This window comes from Rattus norvegicus, chromosome 3, assembly GCF_021556685.1.
Source record: "Rattus norvegicus strain SHRSP/BbbUtx chromosome 3, alternate assembly SHRSP_T2T, whole genome shotgun sequence".
Lineage (NCBI taxonomy): Eukaryota > Metazoa > Chordata > Mammalia > Rodentia > Muridae > Rattus > Rattus norvegicus.
Window position 1 is genome coordinate 146,638,249 of NC_141536.1, and position 20,969 is coordinate 146,659,217.

General features: G+C 50.1%; 1 protein-coding gene and 1 long non-coding RNA gene across 7 annotated transcripts in view; one reads left to right on the forward strand and one right to left on the reverse strand.

Annotated features, from left to right (window-relative positions):
* The first annotated feature begins 543 nt into the window (after nt 1-543).
* On the forward strand, nt 544-18,984 carry LOC134486469 (uncharacterized). 4 transcript variants are annotated; one of them, XR_015683928.1, is made up of 4 exons: nt 12,082-12,150; nt 12,452-12,597; nt 16,208-16,344; nt 17,156-18,983. It is a non-coding gene; the product is annotated as an uncharacterized LOC134486469 (long non-coding RNA). The 4 variants fall into 4 exon arrangements; XR_015683929.1 differs by lacking the exons at nt 12,082-12,150; nt 12,452-12,597 and adding an exon at nt 544-726 and having other exon boundaries at nt 17,156-18,984; XR_015683930.1 differs by lacking the exons at nt 12,082-12,150; nt 12,452-12,597 and adding an exon at nt 13,112-13,213 and having other exon boundaries at nt 17,156-18,971.
* Nucleotides 18,949-20,969, reverse strand: part of Kiaa1755 (KIAA1755 ortholog) — a 33,312-nt gene continuing 31,291 nt past the window's right edge. For all 3 annotated transcript variants that reach the window (NM_001430470.1, NM_001430471.1, XM_087652346.1), the window contains 1 exon segment: nt 18,949-19,851. In NM_001430470.1, coding sequence (NP_001417399.1) covers nt 19,150-19,851 — 702 coding nt within the window. In that variant the 3' untranslated portion in view covers nt 18,949-19,149.

Genomic DNA, 20,969 nt, shown 5'->3' on the forward strand with positions numbered 1-20,969 from the left:
GCTTCCTTACAGCTTGTTGGCCAGGCTCCAAGACGGCCAAACAAAAATGCATTTTTATGACCCTGCTTTGAAGTCACACTGCTGTCACACTATTCTCAAAGGGAAGGAGACCCAGACCTCCACCTGCACAGTCAAGGAGCCAAGGTCAATCTGTAGCAAGGCTTCCTGGATGCGAGATGCCCACTGTTATGGGCAGCTTTGGATAATGTCATCCACCCTACCTAGAACGTGAGGACCCTGAAGTGGGGTCTGGGTCAGAGTCTTGCTTCTGAGACTCCAGTACACATCAATTCTGTCAGCCATTGCCCTAGCTCCTTGCAGACCTGTGAGACCTTTTTCTGGGCCAAGTCAATCCCCCCACAATCCTGGACTTTCTTGCACAGAGAACTTAGAGCTGTACAGTAGCCTGGTCTTGGCCGCTGGCCTTGTGGAGCCTTTACTTATAAACAATGAAGTAAAAGCCCCCACCTACACATCTCCCCATGACCCAGCAGTGGGCGCAGCGTTGGTCAAGGAGATGTGGAAACCCTGAGACAGCCAACTGGGAAAAGCCTGATGGGCCAGAGGGTGTGACTTCGATGAGGGTTAGAGAGTGGAACGGGGACCCTTGGAGTATAACTAGTGGAAAGTGAGAGATGCTGGGGCGCGCAGGGTCACTGCCGAATCCTGAGATCCCAGCTGTTGGACCTCCAGGAAGATGAGAACCACCGCCTCGGCTGGAGCGTGGTAAGTAGACGGAGGCTCTCTGATGCAGCTTGTTCCACAGCTCTGGCTGCTACTTGGGAAGGCCTTTGATCTGAATGACCCTGAACTCAGGGGGTTTTTGGGAAGTGGGAGGGCTTAGAGAGTGGTGGTGGTGAGGGGTTTGCTGGCCTGGTGGGCGGGGCTGGCGTGGTGGGCGGGGCTGGCCTTGGTTCTCACAGGAAGCAGGTGGCCGAGCAGTACACAACCCACAACCCCACTGCACTAATTCAGTAGAGGACTCGTAGGGTTCCAAATGATTCGGACATGGCTCGGTTGTTCTACCCGCCTCTCCGAAAATCCTCCATGTTGCCCCATCCAAGCCCAAGGCCACGATTTATAGTCTCTGTTTTTAGAGAAAGAAGTGTGATGTTCAGAGACGGGAATGGCAAAGTTTGGCTGTCCCCCTCAGGAGCGTGTTTATGGGAGATCCTCCCGCAGGATACTGGAGTGCTGGGATGTTCCCAATCTTTGTTCAGCTTAATGGAGTTTCCAGGCCATTGGAAACTAGTGATCCCAAGAGACCCTCTGCTTGTAGTTTCATCTGCAGGGGATTTGGGGGCATTGGAGATCTCTGCAGGTGGTTCTGGGGCATTCAAAGCAAAGGTTTGTGCTGACATCCCACCCGCAGCTATCCTGGCCCAAGTAACAGCCCCTTTAACAGACGAATAAACCAAGGTGGACAGGAAATCAGTTCCCCCATAAGGGTTGCCTACAGCTCCTCCGCCATAGTGGCGGGTTGGCTGGGAACCATAGAAATGGGGGGGTGTCGGGGAGGGGAGGGGGGCTCATCTCATGTCCCAGCGGCCCTGGCCTCAGCTCCCTACCCATCCAAGTTCCTCAGGAATGAGAATGGCACCGGAACTGTTCCCCTACTTCTCGCAGGAGCCCTGGGAGATACCGTCCTCAGTACACACAACAGATTGGATGGGCATCCATGCAATTTACCCGCCAAATCGGAGTACTTTGGGGAGTCGCTGATAATTACACAGGGATCGTGCACGGCAAACAGCGACGCATCCCACCGGATAGTCATTGCTTAACTCACATATCTTAGACCTCAGTCATGGATTAAAGCCAAAAAGCACGGGGCAGGGGGAGGGGAGAAGGGGTATATGTGGAGATATGGGTTTGAGAACTCCACACCCTGAGGGGAATTCGAGTGTGTAAGAGACCACGGAGGGAGGGGTGAGATGAGTCTGCCTGGGTTCACATCCTGCTTCTGCCACTTGTGGGCTGTGTGAGCTCAAGCATGTTGTTTCACCTCTCTGACCCTCAGTTTTCCCATTCATAAAAATACAAGACAGTGGGAAGAGCTCTGAGGTGGAATAATATCGTTACACTGGGAACAGTGGCTCACACTTAGTAAAGAAGAGGCCATCGTTAACTGTGTGAGTTTAAGATTATCGGCTTTGGCAGGTGTCCAGGTTAAACATCAGAATCGCAGCCACAGCCCCGATCTGCACAGAGCTGTAGGAATGAAGGCCAGGTGAAGGGAGTTGTCCATGAGGGGACATTCTCACAGGGTGAGGACATCAGAGTTGTGTTCCAGGACACAACCGGGCAGTCCAACCTTTCTGAAATATTAAGCCGAATGTCAGTAGGGCCACCATGTCATAACCCACAGAAAGGCTTTCTGCATTCTGCTTCTTGTACAGGCTTGCTCTGTAGACCAGGCTGGCTTTGAACTTGTGACCCTCTTGCCACATCCTCCAGAGTGCTTGAATTACACACAAGCACGGCCATGTTCTGTTGATGATTTGCTTTTTTTTTTTTTAACCTCCTGTTTAAAAAAAAAACCCTCAGTGCTTGGTGATCTTGCAGGGGGTTGGGGGCTAGGTTTCCCAGAACTCATGTGATGGCTCCCAAATGCCGGTACTGCCAATCCTTACGCCCTCTTCTGGTTTCTGTGGGTACTGCACACACATAGTGCCCTTAACCCAGTGGCCCAGGCCTCAGTTCCCTACCTAGTTCTATTCTCAGGAATGTGAATGCACCAGGACGTACCACCAAAACACTCAATAAAATAAGAATAAATAAACCTTAAGAGAAGAACTTTTTGAGAGCCTTTTGGGCTCTTTCCCTCCACAGGTTTTCCTCGATGCCCTTGGGCTCACTTGTCACCTGCACAGTGTTTAGTCCGAGTGGGAGAAGAGTGGGAGTGTCTGTTCAAAACAGGGTGGGGGCATGGCAGAGCCTGGCCTAGGGAGGCAGGAGGGTCTGCTGCCTCCAGCTCTCCCAAATCTACCTCGGAGCCTATCGGTGAGGCCTGTTCTGATTTCTGAGAACACATGGCCCTCTGACTTGGTTCGCAAGTCGCCTAACATCTTTGCCCTCCAAATTAAAATCCTGAGCTAGTTTTTCTGGCTGCTTGATCTCTCTCTCTCTCTCTCTCTCTCTCTCTCTCTCTCTCTCTCTCTCTGCATCCATCTATGATGATGAGGTGATGAGGTATAGGCACAGGCTAGGCCAAGGACTAACCATGAATAGAGGTTGGTAAGAAAGAAGTCTGTGATCAATTAATAATGTCTGATGATGACTGCCGCAAGCGCCGGCTGGAATAGGTAATGTGTGTGCTTCAAAGTTGAGAACAGGGGCTGGGGATTTAGCTCAGTGGTAGAGCGCTTACCTAGGAAGCGCAAGGCCCTGGGTTCGGTCCCCAGCTCCGAAAAAAAAAAAAGAACCAAAAAAAAAAAAAGTTGAGAACATAGAACTAGATAGGGCCATGCCTCAGGGTCCCCTGAGGGCCACAGGCATGCTGGGTGCTGCCAACTGTGCCCAGTTACAGATACTATTGTGCCAGGAGAGAGAGGAGTCTTTTGAGGGCACAGCCAGGGCAGAAGCTTAGGTGTGGGAATCTGTCCTCAGTGTGCAGAACGCTGGGTGGGTAAGCTTGCATCAACCCTTCAGTGACTGCTTGAAGGGCAACTACCTGGCCACATCCCTGTCCCTGTACCTGATGTCACAGCCCCCACCTGGGGGAAGTCCTAAGTGGGTCTGCAGCTGAGCCCAAGCTCAAACAAACCCCATTTCCTTTGCCAGCCCATCCTCTATGCTGTGTCAGAGGAGGGAGTGGGAGCATGGGAGCGGGAGACGAGATCAGGAAATAACAGGCTTCAAGGGAGCAGTAATGACATTTTAACTTGAAAATTGCAAGAAGACAGGGCTGTGGAGGCATATGCAAATTTCACATAAACGAGATGCAAATGAACCTGCTCTGCCTGCCTCGTGCACCTGGATATGGCTCAATGACAAATCCTAATGGGCACACAGTGTGGCTGTGTGATTGATTATTGAGGCCAGCTGGGATGACAACTGTGCTCTTTTTCTGGGAGCTGGGGGGAGAGATGTGACTGTTCCTAGGCAGCCCTGAGTTCTTGCTGGCAGGGGACCCCAAGGCATAGCCCTATTGAGCTCAAGGTTAGTGAATTTAGGGCATATCCACTACCTGTATTCCTGCCAGCACCCACGGCAGACATCATTAATCAACCGTAGAGTTCTTACTGAGCTCTGGGCAGTCCTTATTAATAGAAACGAGTTACTGTCCATTCACGTATACATTCATGCACTTGACCACCCTGAAGTCCAAAGGACACAGAACAGACAGGCTCAGTTCTCGTTCTCACAAAAGAGTTGAGGACAAGACACAAGCATTAATAAAATATTGCAAAATGGCAATTTAAATACATGATATCAAGGTAAAGTATAGGTTTATGTAAGGTGTGTGTGTGTGTGTAAGACCATGTGAACAGGTATGTGTTACATTAGGGATTGAATCCAGGGCCTCCTTCTGCTGCTGAGTTACACCCTTAGCCCTAAACGGAGTCTCACACCTTTAAGGTGGCCAGGAAAGGCTGACCCTGCCAATCAGAAGGCTATGGAAATCTTGAGAGTTTAAAGGAGACGGGCAGACTTCTCTAAGTCCTAGAAAAAGAAAGCCTGCGTGGGGCCCAATCCTTACTGTCTAGATTCCCCCGTCACTTTCTCTCTCTTTCTTTTTTCTGTGCTTCCCTCTTTTTTGGCTTCTGTCTGTCTGTGTTTTGTGTGTATGTTTTAAATAGCTATATAGAGATAAAGTTCACATACCTCAAAATCCGCTCATTTAAGACATACGACACAGTGATTTCTAATATGATTTCAATTGTATCCTGCCATCACCACAGTTACTTTTAGAACACTTTCATCTCACAAGGAGGAGGAGGAGGAGGAGGAGGAGGAGGAGGAGGAGGAGGAGGAGGAGGAGGACAGTGATGATGGTGTGGTGGTGATGATGGTGATATCTGGGGTCAGAGAGATCACTCCACAGTTTAAGAGCTCTTGTGAAGGACTCAGGTTCCATTCCCAGCACCTATATGGTCCAACCATCCCTAATTACAGTTCCAGAGGATCTGATGCCCCTTTCTGACCTCCAAGGCAACAAGCGTGCGAGCGGTGCTTATATATTCTTGCAGGCGAAACACTCACCTGTAAAATAAAATGAATAAATTTAACAAAAGAGCCACCTGGGGAAAGAGAGCCAATGGTGTGCTGTGTTCTGTAAGCATCACCGCTAGACCCCATAATTCCGTCTGCGGTCTTAGGCACCACCAACTCTTCTTGCGTTCTGTGTAAATGTAGTCACTGTAACTGCAGCCTCCCAAGACTTCTTCCACATAGCATGAAGTCCGTAAGGTCATTCATGTTGCCTCATGAATCACTATTTCTCTCCAAGAATTTTCACTATGGGAAAATACCCGCACTGCGTACGTTAGGCCACTTTAATTTCTTTCAGATGCACAGTTCACTGGTGGTCATCTCCGAAATGTGTGGGCACCAGCACTGGCTATTTCCAAATATCTTTCATATGTCCAAACAAAAAAACCCCCACCCACTAACAATTCCCACCCTCTTCCCATCCCGGCCCCGAATAACTCCTCCCCCACTTAACGCCTCTGTGAACATCTGGTCATTTCACAGGACAGAACCACAGACAGCCTTCCTTCTGTGTCTGGTTCACTGCAGTTAGCATGAGGTTTGCCCGAGTTGCAGCATGCGTCGGAACTTGGCTCCCGTTTAAGTGAAGTGTATCTCAGTGGGCAGAGCGTTTGTTGAACATGTACTTAAGCTCTGGGGGTGAGGGGTGTTGTCTGTCGAATGCCTGTCCCAGAGAGGTGAGATTAGAAATCCAAAGTCGTCCTTGGCTACATATTAAATTCAAGGCTCGCCCGTGATCCGTGAGACCCAGCCTCAAACAAACAAGGACATCATTCCTCTCTCTATATACTGATGGGGCGTGTGTGTGTGTGTGTGTGTGTGTGTGTGTGTGTGTGTGTGATTATCTATTCATATTTTCTGGATATTTGTGTTGTTTCTGCCTTTAGAAATTGTGGATAATGCCACACGGTTTGCATAAAATATTTTTTTCCTGTTTGTTTTCAGTTCCTGGACTGCAATTGTTGGGTTATCTAAGCCATAGCAATTACACCATTATGTGTCTAAGGGTACTGCTTCATGACCTCCCCACACATTGTATCTTCTGCATTTGTTATTGTAACCATCCCATTAGGAGGTGAGAGGCAGGTAGTGGCGGTTGTCATCTGGATTCCCTCCCGGCAAAGGGCGTGTCTTTCCATGTGCTTCTTGGTCACTGCTGTGTTCTCTCTCACGATGTTCTCTCTCATGATGTGGACTCAAACAGAAGACTGTCTTCTGTTGAGTTTTATCAGTTCTTTATGTACCCTGGCAAAAGAAGTCTTCAAAGACTTTTGCATTTGTGTGTGTGTGTGTGTGTGTGTGTGTGTGTGTGTGTGTGTGTGTGTGTTCCACCTTTACAGTCAGGCTTGTGTGGTCTGCACTTTGCTCTCTGAGTGGGTGCCAGACAGTTGACTCATTCCATGTGCTGTCTGCAAATATTGTGTCCTATTGTACAAACTGTCTTTTCACCTTCATTTTTTAAAATTTTTTCTCTTAAAGATTTATTTTAAATACGTATATGAGTACACTGTCGCTGTCTTCAGACACACCAAAAGAGAGCATCAGATCTCATTACAGATGGTTGTGAGTCACCATGTGGTTGCTGGGAATTGAACTCAGGACCTCTAGGAAGAGCAGTCAGTGCTCTTAACCGCTGAGCCATCTCTCCAGCCCAACCTTTAAATGTGTGTGTGTGAGTGTGTGTGTGTGTGTGTGTGTGTGTGTGTGTGTTTTGCCTGCATGTATGCTTGCGTGTATATGTCTGATGTTCACGGAGGTCAGAAGAAGGCAGCAAGTGGAGTTACAGATAGTGAGCCACTGTGTGGGTGCTGGGAATTGAACCTGGATCCTGTGCAAGAGCAACAGGTGTTCTTAACAGTCCAACCATCCCTCTCTTTGCTTTCTTGATAAGGTCCTTCAATGTATAGAGTAATTTAAACGTTTCCCCTTTTTGATTTAGGGGTCATGTCTGAGAATCCGCTGTCAAGTCCAGGCTCACTCTTTCTCCTAGGCCTTCTTGGGTTTCTTCTTTTGGGTCTGTGATTCATACACTTTGGTATATGGAGCCCCAAATAGGGGTCTGACCTCATTCTTTTTAATATGCGAAAATCCGATAGTCTCCAAGCTACTTGCTATCTATTCTATCTCTCAAAGGTTTCTTTTGTTTACTATTGTCGTGTGTATTCGATGTGCCTAGGTGCTTGTGTGCCACAGCAAGCATGTGGGGGTCAGAGGACAAGGTTTCCAGAGTCCGTTACAGCCTGCTAGAACTCGGGTCACTGGGCTTGTGCGGCAAGCACCTTTACTCACTGAGCCATCTTGCTGGCCCTGAGGAGACAACGCTTTCTTCACTGATAGACTTGGCATCTTGGTCAAATAGACTGGTCATGGACACCTGGTTTTCTTTCTGCCTCCCACACTGCCCCACTTAGCCGTCTTTATCCTGGCAATACGGCACTGCTTTGATCAGTGCCGATCTTAGGAGGCCTTTAAACCAGGAACTTAGAGTTCTCCAGCTTTGTCACGGTCTGGGGGCTTTTTGAAGTTCCGATATAAATGTGAAGATTTGGTTTATTATCTGTGCAATAGAGCCTGCAGGGACTGTGCGAGGCTTGCCCTGAATCTGCAGATTGCTTCTGCTAGATGTCCAGTTAGTGTCAGGTCACCATGATGAAGAACTTTTCCTCTCTGGCCTAGGAACCAGGGCAGGCGCACACAGTTTCTTTCTGCTGTTGTTTTGAGATGGGCGTCTCCCTAGGTAGCCCAGGCTGGCCTTCAGCTCATGATCCTCCCACTACCACATTGGAGGGCAGTGGTAAATGTCAGATGTCAAAGAGTTGGTGCAAATAAACCCTTTATGGCACCATTTAAGCAACGAAGGGGGTATAGAATGAATAACTCTTAGATCAGGCCCCACTGGAGTCTGTTCTTGAATTTGTTCTAATTTTCGAAAACTTCATAACTGAGTACGCTATATTGACATCATTTATATCCCTCTTTCTCCCCGTTCTCCCCGTCCATGCTGTTATGTCAGCTGGTGTGGTCTTCCTCAAGCAGCCATGTCATTCAGAGTCCATGAATACTGTGCAGACACGCTCTTGAAGCCACCGTCTCAGTCCTCTGGCTCTAATATTTCTGCCCTCTCTTTCGCTTTCCCTGAGCCTTAGGTGTAGCGATAACGCTGTACAGGTTCCATGTGGGATCGCACACCCCAAGTCACTTGCTCCGTGCATCGTGACCAGCTAAGCGGAAGCTCGGCTTCCATATGCTGTAGCAGGCAGCTTCTCTGACGAGAGGGTGAACGCGGTATTTATCTATGGGCACAAGGATACGTATTTAGAAGACAGTTGGGAACTATATTAATTTAGCTAAATGGTAGTTGTAGATTCTAGGGTCTATGGCTCTCCAGCCGCGGGTTCCTGGCTTGGTTTATAGTATCAGACATGAGTTCCGCCCTGTTGAGGAGACCGTAAGTCCAATCACACAGTGGTTGGTTGCACCCACCACCATTGTGCTGCTGAGGCTATCTTGGTGGGCCAGTCATTGTGGCTGTTCAAAGGCTTTGCAGCAAGACAGAATTGTTGATAAATGTTCTCTCTTGGCAGTGTGCATAGCTCCCTCTGCCACCGTGAGAACTAGCTTCAGGGGTGAGGCTGCCGGGAAAGTACGTCCTGATTTCCGCAAGCACTGTAACCAGAGTGGGCAGTGTCTTCAGCAACAGGGTCCTCTGTCAAGTTCTGGCGGTCAACCAAGAGAATTAATTCTGTCTGTTTTATGGATGATGTGTTAGTGTCAGAAAACAACCCCACCCCACCCCCACACACACATACAAATACTGTTTATGTAGTAAAAACTGCATCTGTAATTCTGCAGACTGTTACCAGACGACAGTTACACAGTTTTACCAAAACACAACCAACAGGAGCAAATATTTAAGGAGAACTAGCCTGCAGTTTACACATGTTATAGACATATTCCCTAAGTGACTAGTGTCTAATACCTCTTAATTATTAGGAAATGCTGCTTAGAGAACACAATGCCCGGGCCTGGCTAACTAGCCTTGCTTCAAGAGAACAGTCAAGATACAATTAGGAACACAGCGAGAAGGGCCTGGGAGAGGCAAACAGTTCTGGAGCAGACCAGCTTGGTAAAGGGTTCTCTCACATTTCGGATTGTAGAAAGCTGAGTTGTCAGAAGAGGAGCATTCGACTGAACGGGTAGAAGAGCCACGGTCGCTGTACAGACAAACATCCAAGCCTTAGACCTCTTACACACACAAGGGCCAGCACCAGTGACAACAAACGGACCTGTTCTCTGGTGTGCAAATTACACCCGTAGACACAATGGCAGAAGGTCTTTAGACAAGGGAAACAGATGCGGACCAGGGTTTAAACAGCAGGTCTGCCTACACAGTGAGTCCATAGTCTAAACAGCACTGATTTAATAATGGCAGAAACTCCCGGGGGTGGGGGGGATTTCCTTGGCTCTTTTAATGTGCTAAAAATCCAGCTATAAAACATATCAAATAAAGGGTTGGGGATTTAGCTAAGTGGTAAAGCGCTTGCCTAGCAAGCGCGAGGCCCTGGGTTCGGTCCCAAGCTCCAAAAAAAAAAAAAAAAAAAAACAAAAACAAAAAAAAAAAAACATATCAAATAAAAGAGAGCACTTACTAGTCACTTTGCCCACATCAAATTTACATGCTTTTTTTTTTTTTAAAAACCTCTGTGAGCTGTTGTATAACATATAGATCAAGGGTTGCCGATGTGGCTCAGAAAACGAAGGTGACTGCCGCCAAGGCTGGTGACCTGAGTTCGGTTCCTGGAAGCCACGTGGTGAAAGGACAGACGTGACTCCTGTAAGCTGTCCTCTGGTGCATGGGTTGCGGCCCTGCTCACGGGCACACCACTGCACCTGGGCACAAACACACACCTAATAAATGCAGGGACGGTCGGACTCAGCACTCCATGTGTTTCTAACCATGGGTATATTGAAGTAAATGCACTGACCTCACTTTAAAATAGTTGTGTATAAAGTAGCTAATTTAAAAGACTTCAACACAGCACTTCCACGAACCTTGACTTTGTTCAAACTCAGTTTCCCGAGTAGTGAAAGGCCTGGCAAAATCCCCAGAAACCATAAGCAACTCTAAAAAAACATGAAATCGGGGTTGGGGATTTAGCTCAGTGGTAGAGCGCTTGCCTAGGAAGCGCAAGGCCCTGGGTTCGATCCCCAACTCCGAAAAAAAGAACCAAAAAAAAAAAAAAAAAAACACGAAATCTTGATGACTTAAACTTGTACGTGCATATGAAGTTAGGTATTAAAATGCCCACTCTCGCAGCACCATGTATAACAAAATGCAGGATCTACTCAGCAGCCAATTAGTACTGAGTGCTAACTTTATTATCCCAACTGCAAAATTAGCCCACATCAACACTAACACAAATATATGTCCTTCCGTATGGAACAAAACCCAGAAAAACTCTAGATGTAGGTCGGTGTGAAAACGCTTCTTTTAAATTTACATTTTTAACTTTGCCCGGCAAAATCAGCTTAGAAAACTTCTGAGCGCTTAACAAAAGCATACATTAACACTCTCGCGCCGCCTTTAAACGCTAGATTTCAGCTCGCTCCTTTTGATAAGACTTAATCGTAAGCCTCTTTCCTATTGCATTCAGTGCAAGCTTACCGAGTCTTGAAAGCTGCCCTTTTTAAGGACTGAATTCTCCTGGAAATTCCATTATGAGAAGGGCATTTAACGGTAAAGATATACATCTATATTTCTGTATCTGTAATAGCCTTAATAAAAACTGACACTGGACCCGGAGAGAGCTTATGTTTATTGATCGCATATTAAGAACATCTGGGGGTTGGGGATTTAGCTCAGTGGTAGAGCGCTTGCCTAGGAAGCTCAAGGCCCTGGGTTCGGTCCCCAGCTCCAAAAAAAAAGAACCAAAAAAAAAAAAAAAAAAAAAAAGAACATCTGGCCAGTGAGATGGCTCAGTGAATGGGAGCGTCTGCCCCACAAGTCTGACCACCTGAGCTCGATCCCAGGAACCCTCAGTGGAAGGAAGTGACCTCTGACCTCCACCAGGCCACACGTGCACCGGCCACACACATACATACATACACACATACATACATACATACATACATACATACACAATAATAATAGATTGATTCCACAATAAGAATGTTTCTGGAAACCCATATAATAAGAGGAAGGGCCCCCTCCAGCTTTAGTTTCAATTAATTAATTAAAAATTAATATTTGAGGGGCTGGGGATTTAGCTCAGTGGTAGAGCGCTTACCTAGGAAGCGCAAGGCCCTGGGTTCGGTCCCCAGCTCCGAAAAAAAAATTAATATTTGAAAGTTATAGACACAAATCATCCCACAAGTTATCAGCTAGAGCAGCGGTCCTCAACCGTCCCAAGGCTGTGACCCTTTAACACAGTCCCTCGTGTCATGGTGACCCCCAATCGTAAAATTACTCCATTGCTACTTCATAACTGTACCTCTGCCACCTTTGCGAATCGTAATGTAAATATCTGATCTGCAGGATATATGATGTGGGACCCCCCCAAAGGGTTGCGAACCCACCCATTGAGAACCACCGTCTTGAGGTATCAGACACCTACTGTTTCCCAAGTAAACTCAAAATTAACCTTTCATTTAATAAACATTTGGTTAGGCCTAAGATCGAGTCTTTGTGTAACCAGACTTTTCCTTCAGCCTCAAACTCTCCAGTAACAAATTCATGTGCTTTAGCTATTGGGGAGATGTGTGTTTGGACGGCTCCCAGTCGGTATTTCAGAGAAAGTCACTTTGTATGATTAATTACAAGGCCGTGGGAAGCTTCTGTAGGGGTTGGGAATAGGTTCAGGGCCTTGTGACTGGCAGGAGTTAAGACTGCAGAACACAGCCATCCAGCACAAGGCTAGTAACGTCCGGTCACAGCAGGTGATGCTTGGGCACAGTCTAGAGTCCCCTGAGAGGAGAATCTCACTGAGGGCTGCTCAGGGGGCTTTTGGTTGGCTGGAGGGCAAGTTTGTTGGGGGTGGGGGTGTCTTAATAGGATTAATTGAGGGTGGAGGACCCACCCTTACTGGGCTGAGTCCTGGACTTGGTGACGAGGAAAGGGTACTAAAAACCCTTCTCTGCTCTCGACTGTCAGTGGATGTGACCAGCTGCCTTGACTCCCATTGTTGTCAACGGGCTGTACCCTAAGATGTGAGCTTAAGTAACCCCTCCTCCTCCTCAGGTGGCTTTGGCTGGGGCATTAATATCACAACATTAGCAATGATGCTGAAATTGTCCCATGGGCTTGATGTTTGACGGCTGCTTCTCCTGCTGACGGTACCGTGTTAGAAGGTTCTGGAAAATTTGAAAGTAGACCTAACTGAAGACGTAAGTCATTGGGGTTGCATGCTTGGGGGTGCATCTTCCCCAGCCACACCCACTCTCATGCTTCTGCTTTTCCTGGCTCCCGGGATGTCAACCTCTTTGCTCCAACGTGCCCTCCCGCCATGATGAACTGAACCCTCAGAAACCTTAGCCAAGACAACTCCATCTTCTTTGCAATTTGTTCTGCCAAGTGCTTTATATAGCAATGCCTATGTGGCTAATACAGGGCTGAGGACGCGGCTTTCAGGTAGAGTGCTTACCTAGCACTCACGTAGCCCTGGATTTAATCCCCAGAACTGCATGAAACTGGGCATGGTGGCGAGTGCCTATAGTATGGTACTTAGGATGTGGACACAGTTGGGTCAGACGTGAGTTAGAGGCTGGCCTACACGAGACTATGTATAACAATGATGATGATAATAATAATTATTAATAATAATAATTAGCATGTGCACCTCCCATTATGCACTCCAGTCTCTGGGCGCAGTGCAATGTCCTGTCCCTGCGGCTAGCAGTCAGAAGCAGTCAGAGCCACTCAGCAGCAGCTGGGTTCATGCCTAAGTCCTGCTCCTGGACGGGTCGGTGCCATCTTTAAAAGGTTCTTTAATGATGTTTCCATGTAAGTTTTCTTTCTATTTTTACAGTGTGTTTAGAGTTCTGGAGAGTTCAAGGGCATGCTGTTCCTCTCCTCGGTGCCAGGATGGGTTGTTAGTGTGTGGAGAGGGAGGCAGGGTGGGAAGGGCAGACGGGAATTTCAAGTGACAATACTGACAATACCCAGAGGCCATCCTGTCATCCTGCCACCACCCCCTCAGAAGGTCTTCACCACAGGCCACTACATCTCTCTTAAAAAGCTAAAGCCTCGAGGTTCTTCCAAGAACCACCCGTTCTCAGATGGACCCTGGGTGGGCCTTCTTCAACTCAGGTCAGAACGGTTGGCACTGCCTCCCTGGGGTCAGAGTTGGACGGCATAGGCCACCAGCTTGGGTCCACAGGACTGTTCCAACTTTGGATGCCAGTCACATGCCTGGAGCTGTGACTTGTGCTTCTGAACAAACAGCTATGAGATGGGGGCCCCGCGGCCCTCCTTGGGCGTCATCTCTTTGCTGAGACAGATCACAGAACTTAGGAACACACTCGTACATCTGGGCCACCTACAAAGGTAAAGAGAAATGTCCTGATGGGAGCTACAGAAAGAACAAGGCGAGTGAAGAAGCAAATAGCCTTCTGCCCCAGCTGGGCTCTCCTTCCCCCGCTATTCCCCAGGGTCCAGCCTGTGGCAGCTTCCCTGACCCCGGCCTTAGACTCTTTACAAAGAACATATAAGGCAGCTCTCACTGGTGAGTCAAAGGCTGTGGGTGACCAGTGTGACTTTCAGCCCCTCAGTCTTCCTTGGGTCCACAGACAGAATTTTTGAGGGTTGGTGATCCTATCCCTCCTTCACAATCAGAGACCCTCTCACCCCTCTGGAGACTGTCGGGGTTCAAGAGCTGTGGGCCAGGGGCCAGGCGTGGAGAACAACTCGGCACTTCTGAGTCTATCTCGGCATCACACCCCCATCTCGTGGATGGGGACAGTGAGGCCTGAGGAGGTCAGTGTTCACCCTTCAGAGCCACCCACACCCCCGGGGCGCTGCTGTCCTCAGGGTTCCTCCTCAGGGTCCTGCTGGCTCACATGTATCGTGCTGTTTGTCAGCTGGGTGAGGGTGGGGTTCTGGGCCGGACAGTTTGTCCTGGGCAGGGAGCCAGCTTAAAGCCCCTGGGAACAGCACAGCCCTAGTTCTTGAGGGCAGACTGTGCCTTGACCCGGACCAGCTGTCCCCTGTCTACATCTGGAGTGAGTAGTTAGAGGGCACAGAGCGTGTATTGACTACCTCAGAGTGGATGGCCTCTCTGGTCAGGCTCCATGTTGTCCCAAATGCCGCACTGATCAGACAAGTCTGGGTCTGAGCTCTCTCCCCTCCATTCCTTTCCCAGATAGTTGGCCTTGAACAAGTCGCCCCATTTAGGCATCCGTCATCAGGTCTGGGAAGTGGGAGCGTCTCAGAAGATGGCTGCAATACCATCAGATAAGGAAATGGCCAGATGCGAAGCACTGTGCAGGGCCTAAGTTTCCCTTTGGGCTCAGTGCTGTCTCTGCCCCCACCTCTGTCAAGATCACGCTCAAAGCTTTGCCCCTTCACAAGACTGATGGCTTCAGGAAGGAAAGGTGCTGAGGTTTACAATGCTAAACACTGGCCCGCAAGGTCTGGTTGCCCCCCAGGGGCCAGGAGATCCTCACATACACCAAAGGATGCTCTGTAACCTTGCTCCTTATTGGTTGAATAAAGATGTCTACAGCCTATAGCTGGGCAGAAGAGAGGTAGGCGGGGGCTTCCGTTTCCTGGCTTGGGGTCTGAGGGTCTGAGGCAGAGACCCATGAGGAGAGAAGAAGAGGAGAGAGAAGATGCCATGGGGTAAAGGATCGTGAGAACTGGCCACAAGGGCTGGGTAGTCTGAGTAAGAGCGGCCCAGTGGAAGCTGGCAAGTCATAACTCGGGGTTATTGACAGGGAAGTGGACAAAATAGCTCAGAGGGTTGATATCTGCCCAGCTCTAGTGCTGACTAAGGCTTATTATAAAGGTTTTGTGTCTTTTATCTGGGAACTAAATGATCTAAGGTGGGGTAGAAACCCCCGATTAACTTTTGCTACCACAGAAAAGCTTAGTGCTGAGCTCGGGAATCCAGACACCCAATTTCTTGACCCAGAAGGCTTGTTCCCATTTGACAGATGGGGAAGTGAAGAGCAGCCCTCTACTGAGAACACCAGGCTGGTAAGCCTGGGCTCAAGGCCAGGGCTTTGTGTTTCCCAAGGTGGAAGGGTTTCCATCCACCCATTTGATAAACGAGGGAGTCTGGCCATCAGAGAGGGTGTTGTCTGACATCTTAGGCTATGTTCCTTCAACTGTCCCTAGCCTCCCATTTTCTCAGGCCAGAAAGGGGTCCTGAGACAGTGGGATAATTGGTCACATCACTGCCTACCTATGGGTCTCTGTGAACTCTCCTTTTCTTCCCCCACAGCAAGTTACAAACCTTTGCCTAAAGTCCCATGGAGGGACACAGCAGCATCAAAGGAGCATCTGGGACAAGGCTTTGCTATTCAAAGCTATGGCTGTGGGGCCATTTCCCACACATGGGAACTCCTTGCCATGTCTCCACCTTGCCAATAAATCAAGTCCCCGTGGCCTTTAAGACTCAACTGGGGATTCAGAAAACACGGGAAGCCATATGACTTGGAGTGACAGAGTTGGGGAGTCAGTAGAGGGTTTTACTGGGGCTCTGGAGAGATAGCTTCCTGAATATTCCAGGCCACAACAACGGGGGCTGGCAGGGCTGGTGCCAAAGTTATGTATCTAACTACCATTTAGTGAGCAGTTACTATGTTCCAGCATCTATCTGAGAAATCCCCACAGGCCAACTCAGATAATGCTTCCCAAGGCCCTGCAGTTTTCAGTTTACAGAAACCAAGGAATCCAAGAATCAGAGAGGTACTCCATTTGTCCAAGGACACACAGCCTCTGACTGATGCAGCTTGGGCAGTCAACTCCAGGTCCTCATCATTAACCTCTCTCTAGGTTGTGGCGTAAGTACCATCCAGAGAACCATGACTCCCGGCACACGATAATGGCCAAGGACAACAGGAACACAGAGGAGACAAAACCATAGCCATCGGCACCCAGCAATCAGCTGCACCTTGCCTGTGGTGGCCAAGGTATATGTAAGGTCCACATCCATCACTTGCTGTCACATCAGACAAGACATCCCCAAGCCACTAGAAGTCTGGGATTCCCTCCTCCAGAAAACGATAGGAAATGAATGCCAACCCCACAGGGCTGTAGGCATGCAGTCTGCTGAGCCTTCCAGAGGTTTTGGGGATCTCAGCACGAAGCTGGGCGCAACTGAAACACCAGCTGTTTTTGAATTTTTTTGAATTCGTGCGTGGATGTGTTCATGCACTTGGGAGCCATCGCCGGTACACGTGGAGGCCAGGCGCAGACAACTGTGTCCTTTCTCTTGTTTTGTGATACAGTCTCTCACTGGACTTGGAGCTCACCGATTCAGCGAGGCTGGCTGGCCCACGAGCCAGGGGATCTGTCTGTCTCCTCCATCCCACTGCTCAGGGTTATAGGCATGTACTGCCACACCACTCTGGGACATCACACTGGGGCTCTGAGCTCAGGTCCCCATGCTTGCACAGTAAGCACTCACAAGCACCGCACCCACTGAGCCACCCACCCAGCCCCTCCTCATTTTTGAATGTCTTTCACCCATATTCTGTGTCTGCACCCCTTCTCCCTAGGAGCTGCTCTGAGCAGGTCAATCGTTGAGGTTCGATTCTTTTTGAAACAGGAGAATGTGCAAGACCTTGGGGCCCCCTCCTACCCAATGATCCTTGGCTCACCCATCATCCTTCCCCTCCCCCACTTCCCCTACCCACATCCATCACACCCCACCCCTCCTGTCCTCATTCCCAGCAGTGGTTGTGGGTCTCACTAAAGGCAGCTTGCATCCTTACTCCCCAGGTTTCCTGCTCCAAGTCTGTGGTCTCCACTGGCTGGATGCTGTTGCTATGGTAACAACAGCTTAAGAGCCTTAGCCCCCACCCCCTCCGGGGTGACAGGCTTGGATGGAGATGGCTGATCAAATTCCAGAAGCATCCTCAGCCTTCTGCATGCAAGGCCTGGGAGAAGAATGCCAAGTCTGAGCTGCCTGAGGCCTGGATTCCCAAGAACTCCCCGAGGGAGCCACCCTAGGTTTCAAGAGTCCCCTGAAATTCACATGTTGGAAACTGGAGAGATGGAGGTGGAAAGATCAAACGTGTGCTCGCTGCCCTCCTTCAAGATTAATGTGGGGGGGTGGCCTTCTCATAAGGATGGGTTTGGCCCTCCCCACCACCCCCTCACATAAGCTCCATCTGCAGGTGACCCTTGCACTGAAGAAGGTCCTCACAGGGGGCAGCCCCTTGACCTTGGACTCCCCAGTCTCTAGAACTGTAAATCCAAAGGACTTCCATTGTTTGTAAGTCCCACAGCCTGTGGTCATCTGTGATGGCAGCAGAATAGACAACACAACAACAAGAAGACACCAAGCAGGTGGCCTCGGTACAGCCTCCAGCCTCCCCCAGGCCCGGAGCCTCCCCCAGGCCCGGAGCCTGGTTTTAGGCAGAGAGGATGTCAGTCCCTGGGCATCCCCCAGGTCCAGAGCCTGGTTTTAGTGTGTCTACAGAGGGGATGTCAGTCCCTGGGCATCCCCCAGGCCCGGAGCCTGGTTTTAGTGTGTCTACAGAGGGGATGTCAGTCCCTGGATATCCTTCCTTACAATCACCTTCACTGGTGGGTCTGAAACAGGCAGACCTCAGGCTATGCTTAGAGAAATCCAGAGTCTTAGAGAAGAGTCTTGAAGCTGTTTGGGGCTGAGATGTCTCCTGAGGCACCTCGTCCTCCCGAACATGACTCAGGCTTTCTCTCTCCCTGTCTCATTCTCCCTGATGGGAGAATAGACGTCCTGCTCTTCTCCCAGGGCCTGGAAAACTCAGCCGGGGCTGCCAGGAGGCCATCTTGGTGATTCAGAGCCCTGTGAATACTTCCAACATCTGTGATTAAAGGTGACACTAGGGGGCGCTATGCAGCCCTGTAAAAAGCCAGGGGCTGTAGATCGAATGGTCTTTGTCTGTTGCACCCACCCTCACCAGCTTTTAAAGACTGCACCCCGCTCCCCCCCACCCCCACACACACACCCGCCACCACCGTTGCCCCTGATGATTCAGCACAGCTGGTACTGAATGTGGGACTTGGAGATGAGGTAACACTCCCTGGGAACCGGGGGTTGTCTGTGGATTGCGCGGACAAGATTCCGTGTGGTGCTTTGGGTCTGAGCTGGGGACCCTGGTCCCTGGGGAGAACTCCGCACCAACCAACTTCTTCCCCTCCATGTTGCGGCCTGTGCGCACCAAAGCCAGCTCCTGGGAGTAGGAGTGCTGGGCCGCCTCCACCTCAGATGGCCTCTCAAGAGTACTACTGCTGTCCTTTCTGTCTCCTGACAGGCCTCAGCTGGATGGAACTTGCCTGACAAATGCCCTTTACTCCCACCCCCAATCCCTGCTTACCTTTCTCCCAGTGGCTCCTGGGGGACACTGTCAAATGCAAAGCCCTTGTCTTGGGGTCTGTTAATCTGGGTCTGGAGACAAGAGCCGCCCCTCCCACTACTTTGTTACCCATGTGAACCCAGGGTTTCCTGGGTTTGGGCTTCCTAAGGACAATTCTTTGACAAGGAGCCCCCGGCCACCCTTGCCATATGAGACTTTACGGTCACAACCCTCAATAAAAATGTCCTTTTATTGAGTCTGGATTCTAACTCCCACAAGCCCTATTCTGTGTGGCTAATCACCCATCGTCTTGGCGTTTTCGGGAGCTGGAAGATGGTCCTAATATTGTTCTACGGCCATATTTGATGGGGTGGCATGGGCTCTGTGGATCCTATCACAGCCCTGGGAGCTGACGTGGTGGTTCAGATCCAGTTAGAGGGACGCAGGAGGGCTTGTGTGGGGCGAGTCCTCCAGGGATGTCTGTGAGTCTGTTCCTTCCGAGGAAAAGCTGCCCCCAGTCGGACGGGAGGCCTTTCTCTGCTTGGGAAGGTGTGGCCAGGAGAAGAGGGAGGCAAGGAGCCGTTCCAGGGTGGGATCAGGGAGCTTGGGGGCACCTCTGCCTTCCTCAGGGTCCACAGACTGGCCAGGTTCTGGGGATAGCAGACCTGCCCACATGTTTCTGTTCTGCTCCCCTTGAGGGGCCCGGGGAGACCGCTGGGATTTTAACACTCGATCCACAGCAAGAATGTCCTGTAGAGACCTGTCCCATTTGGAACCCACTTCTCTAGGCAGACCCTGACCCTTAGCTGCTGGCCTGCTTTGATCGATGTGCGCCAAGTAGGCAGCAGGGACCTCTGGGCACGGGCAGTAGGCTAGCGCCTTCCTCAGCAAGTTCTGGATCTTCTGGTGTCGCTCCCAGGCCTCTTCCCACAACTCCTGGCCCAGGCCCGGCTGGCTCAGGGAAGCCACCTGCAGCTTCATGGCCAGGAGTTTCTCCGTCTGGAACTCGGAAGCCAGACGCTTCAGGTAGCAGTGGAGGCGGAGGTGGATCTGGTCCCCAGGGCTGGCCTTCACAGCCTTGCCCAGACTGAGCTGGGTTAGCAGGTCCTTGCAGTCCGTGTGGAACCGGGACATCTAAGGACAGGAAGAGAAAGGGAGGTGGGTAAACACGAGGAGTGTTTGAGCAGGGGCTTTTGAGACAGTGTGGCTGAGTGAGCTAGCACGCACAGCCTGCTGACAATCATCTGCTCCCTGACGACCATTATCCCCTTCCTTTTGGGCTCCGTGTGACTGCCCCCTGCGAGTAGCCTTTAGCACCCACGGGTTCTTCAGGCCACCTTCTAACCGATCCACGGGCCAGCAGAGCATACTGTAAATCGAGAGCTACAGAAAGTACCAGGAAAACCCTCTTTAGAAGTAAGAGCCGGGATGGGGAGAGGGCTCAGTGGGTAAAGTATTTGCAGCACAAGTATGAGGACCTGAGTTCAAATCCCCAGAACCCATGTAAGGCTGCCAGGTGGAACCTACAACTGGAATTCCAGTGCCCGTGATGTGGGATAGGAGGCTGAGGCAGGGCAATCCCCGCCAGCTCGAGGGCCAGCTAGCCCAGCATGCTCAGTGGCAAATGATAAGAGGCTGTTTCAAAAAATGTGGCAGTCGAGAACAGATACCTGAGGTTGTCCTCTGGCCTCCAGAGAGAGGCACATGTGTGGTGCACATACAACATACAAACTGAGTATAGAGAGGCCTGGTGATATAAGACTGTCCTGGCCACTCAGAAAGTCAAGGCTAGAGGATGGTACATTCAAGCCTTCCCGAGCTATAGAGAGTTCAAATCTAGCCTGGGCGACTTAAGAACAGCCTGTCTGCAAATGAAAAGTAAAAAGGTTAAGGATGTTACTTGGTGGTAGAGTGTCTCCCTACCTGGTTTGAGGTCTCAGGTTTCATTCCCAGCCTGGGGTAGGGTACGGGGAGGGGAGCTGAGACACTGAGGGAGGAGTGTCACTAATACATCCTGAGTGTCAGTCGTTTGCCTGGGTCCAAGAGTGTCCTCTGGTTTGCAGCCCATTTCACAAAGTGGGAAACTGAGACTCAAAGTGCTGAAATCACTTGTCCCAAGTCACGTGGTGTAGCAAGGAGGAGCTGGAATCCCATCCCAGATCTGGTCTGCCCCCTATAGTTCTGTTCTTTGCACCACAGAAAAGCTGGCTCAGGCAAGGGTGAGCGGGTGGTCAGCCCAGCAGGCGTCACAG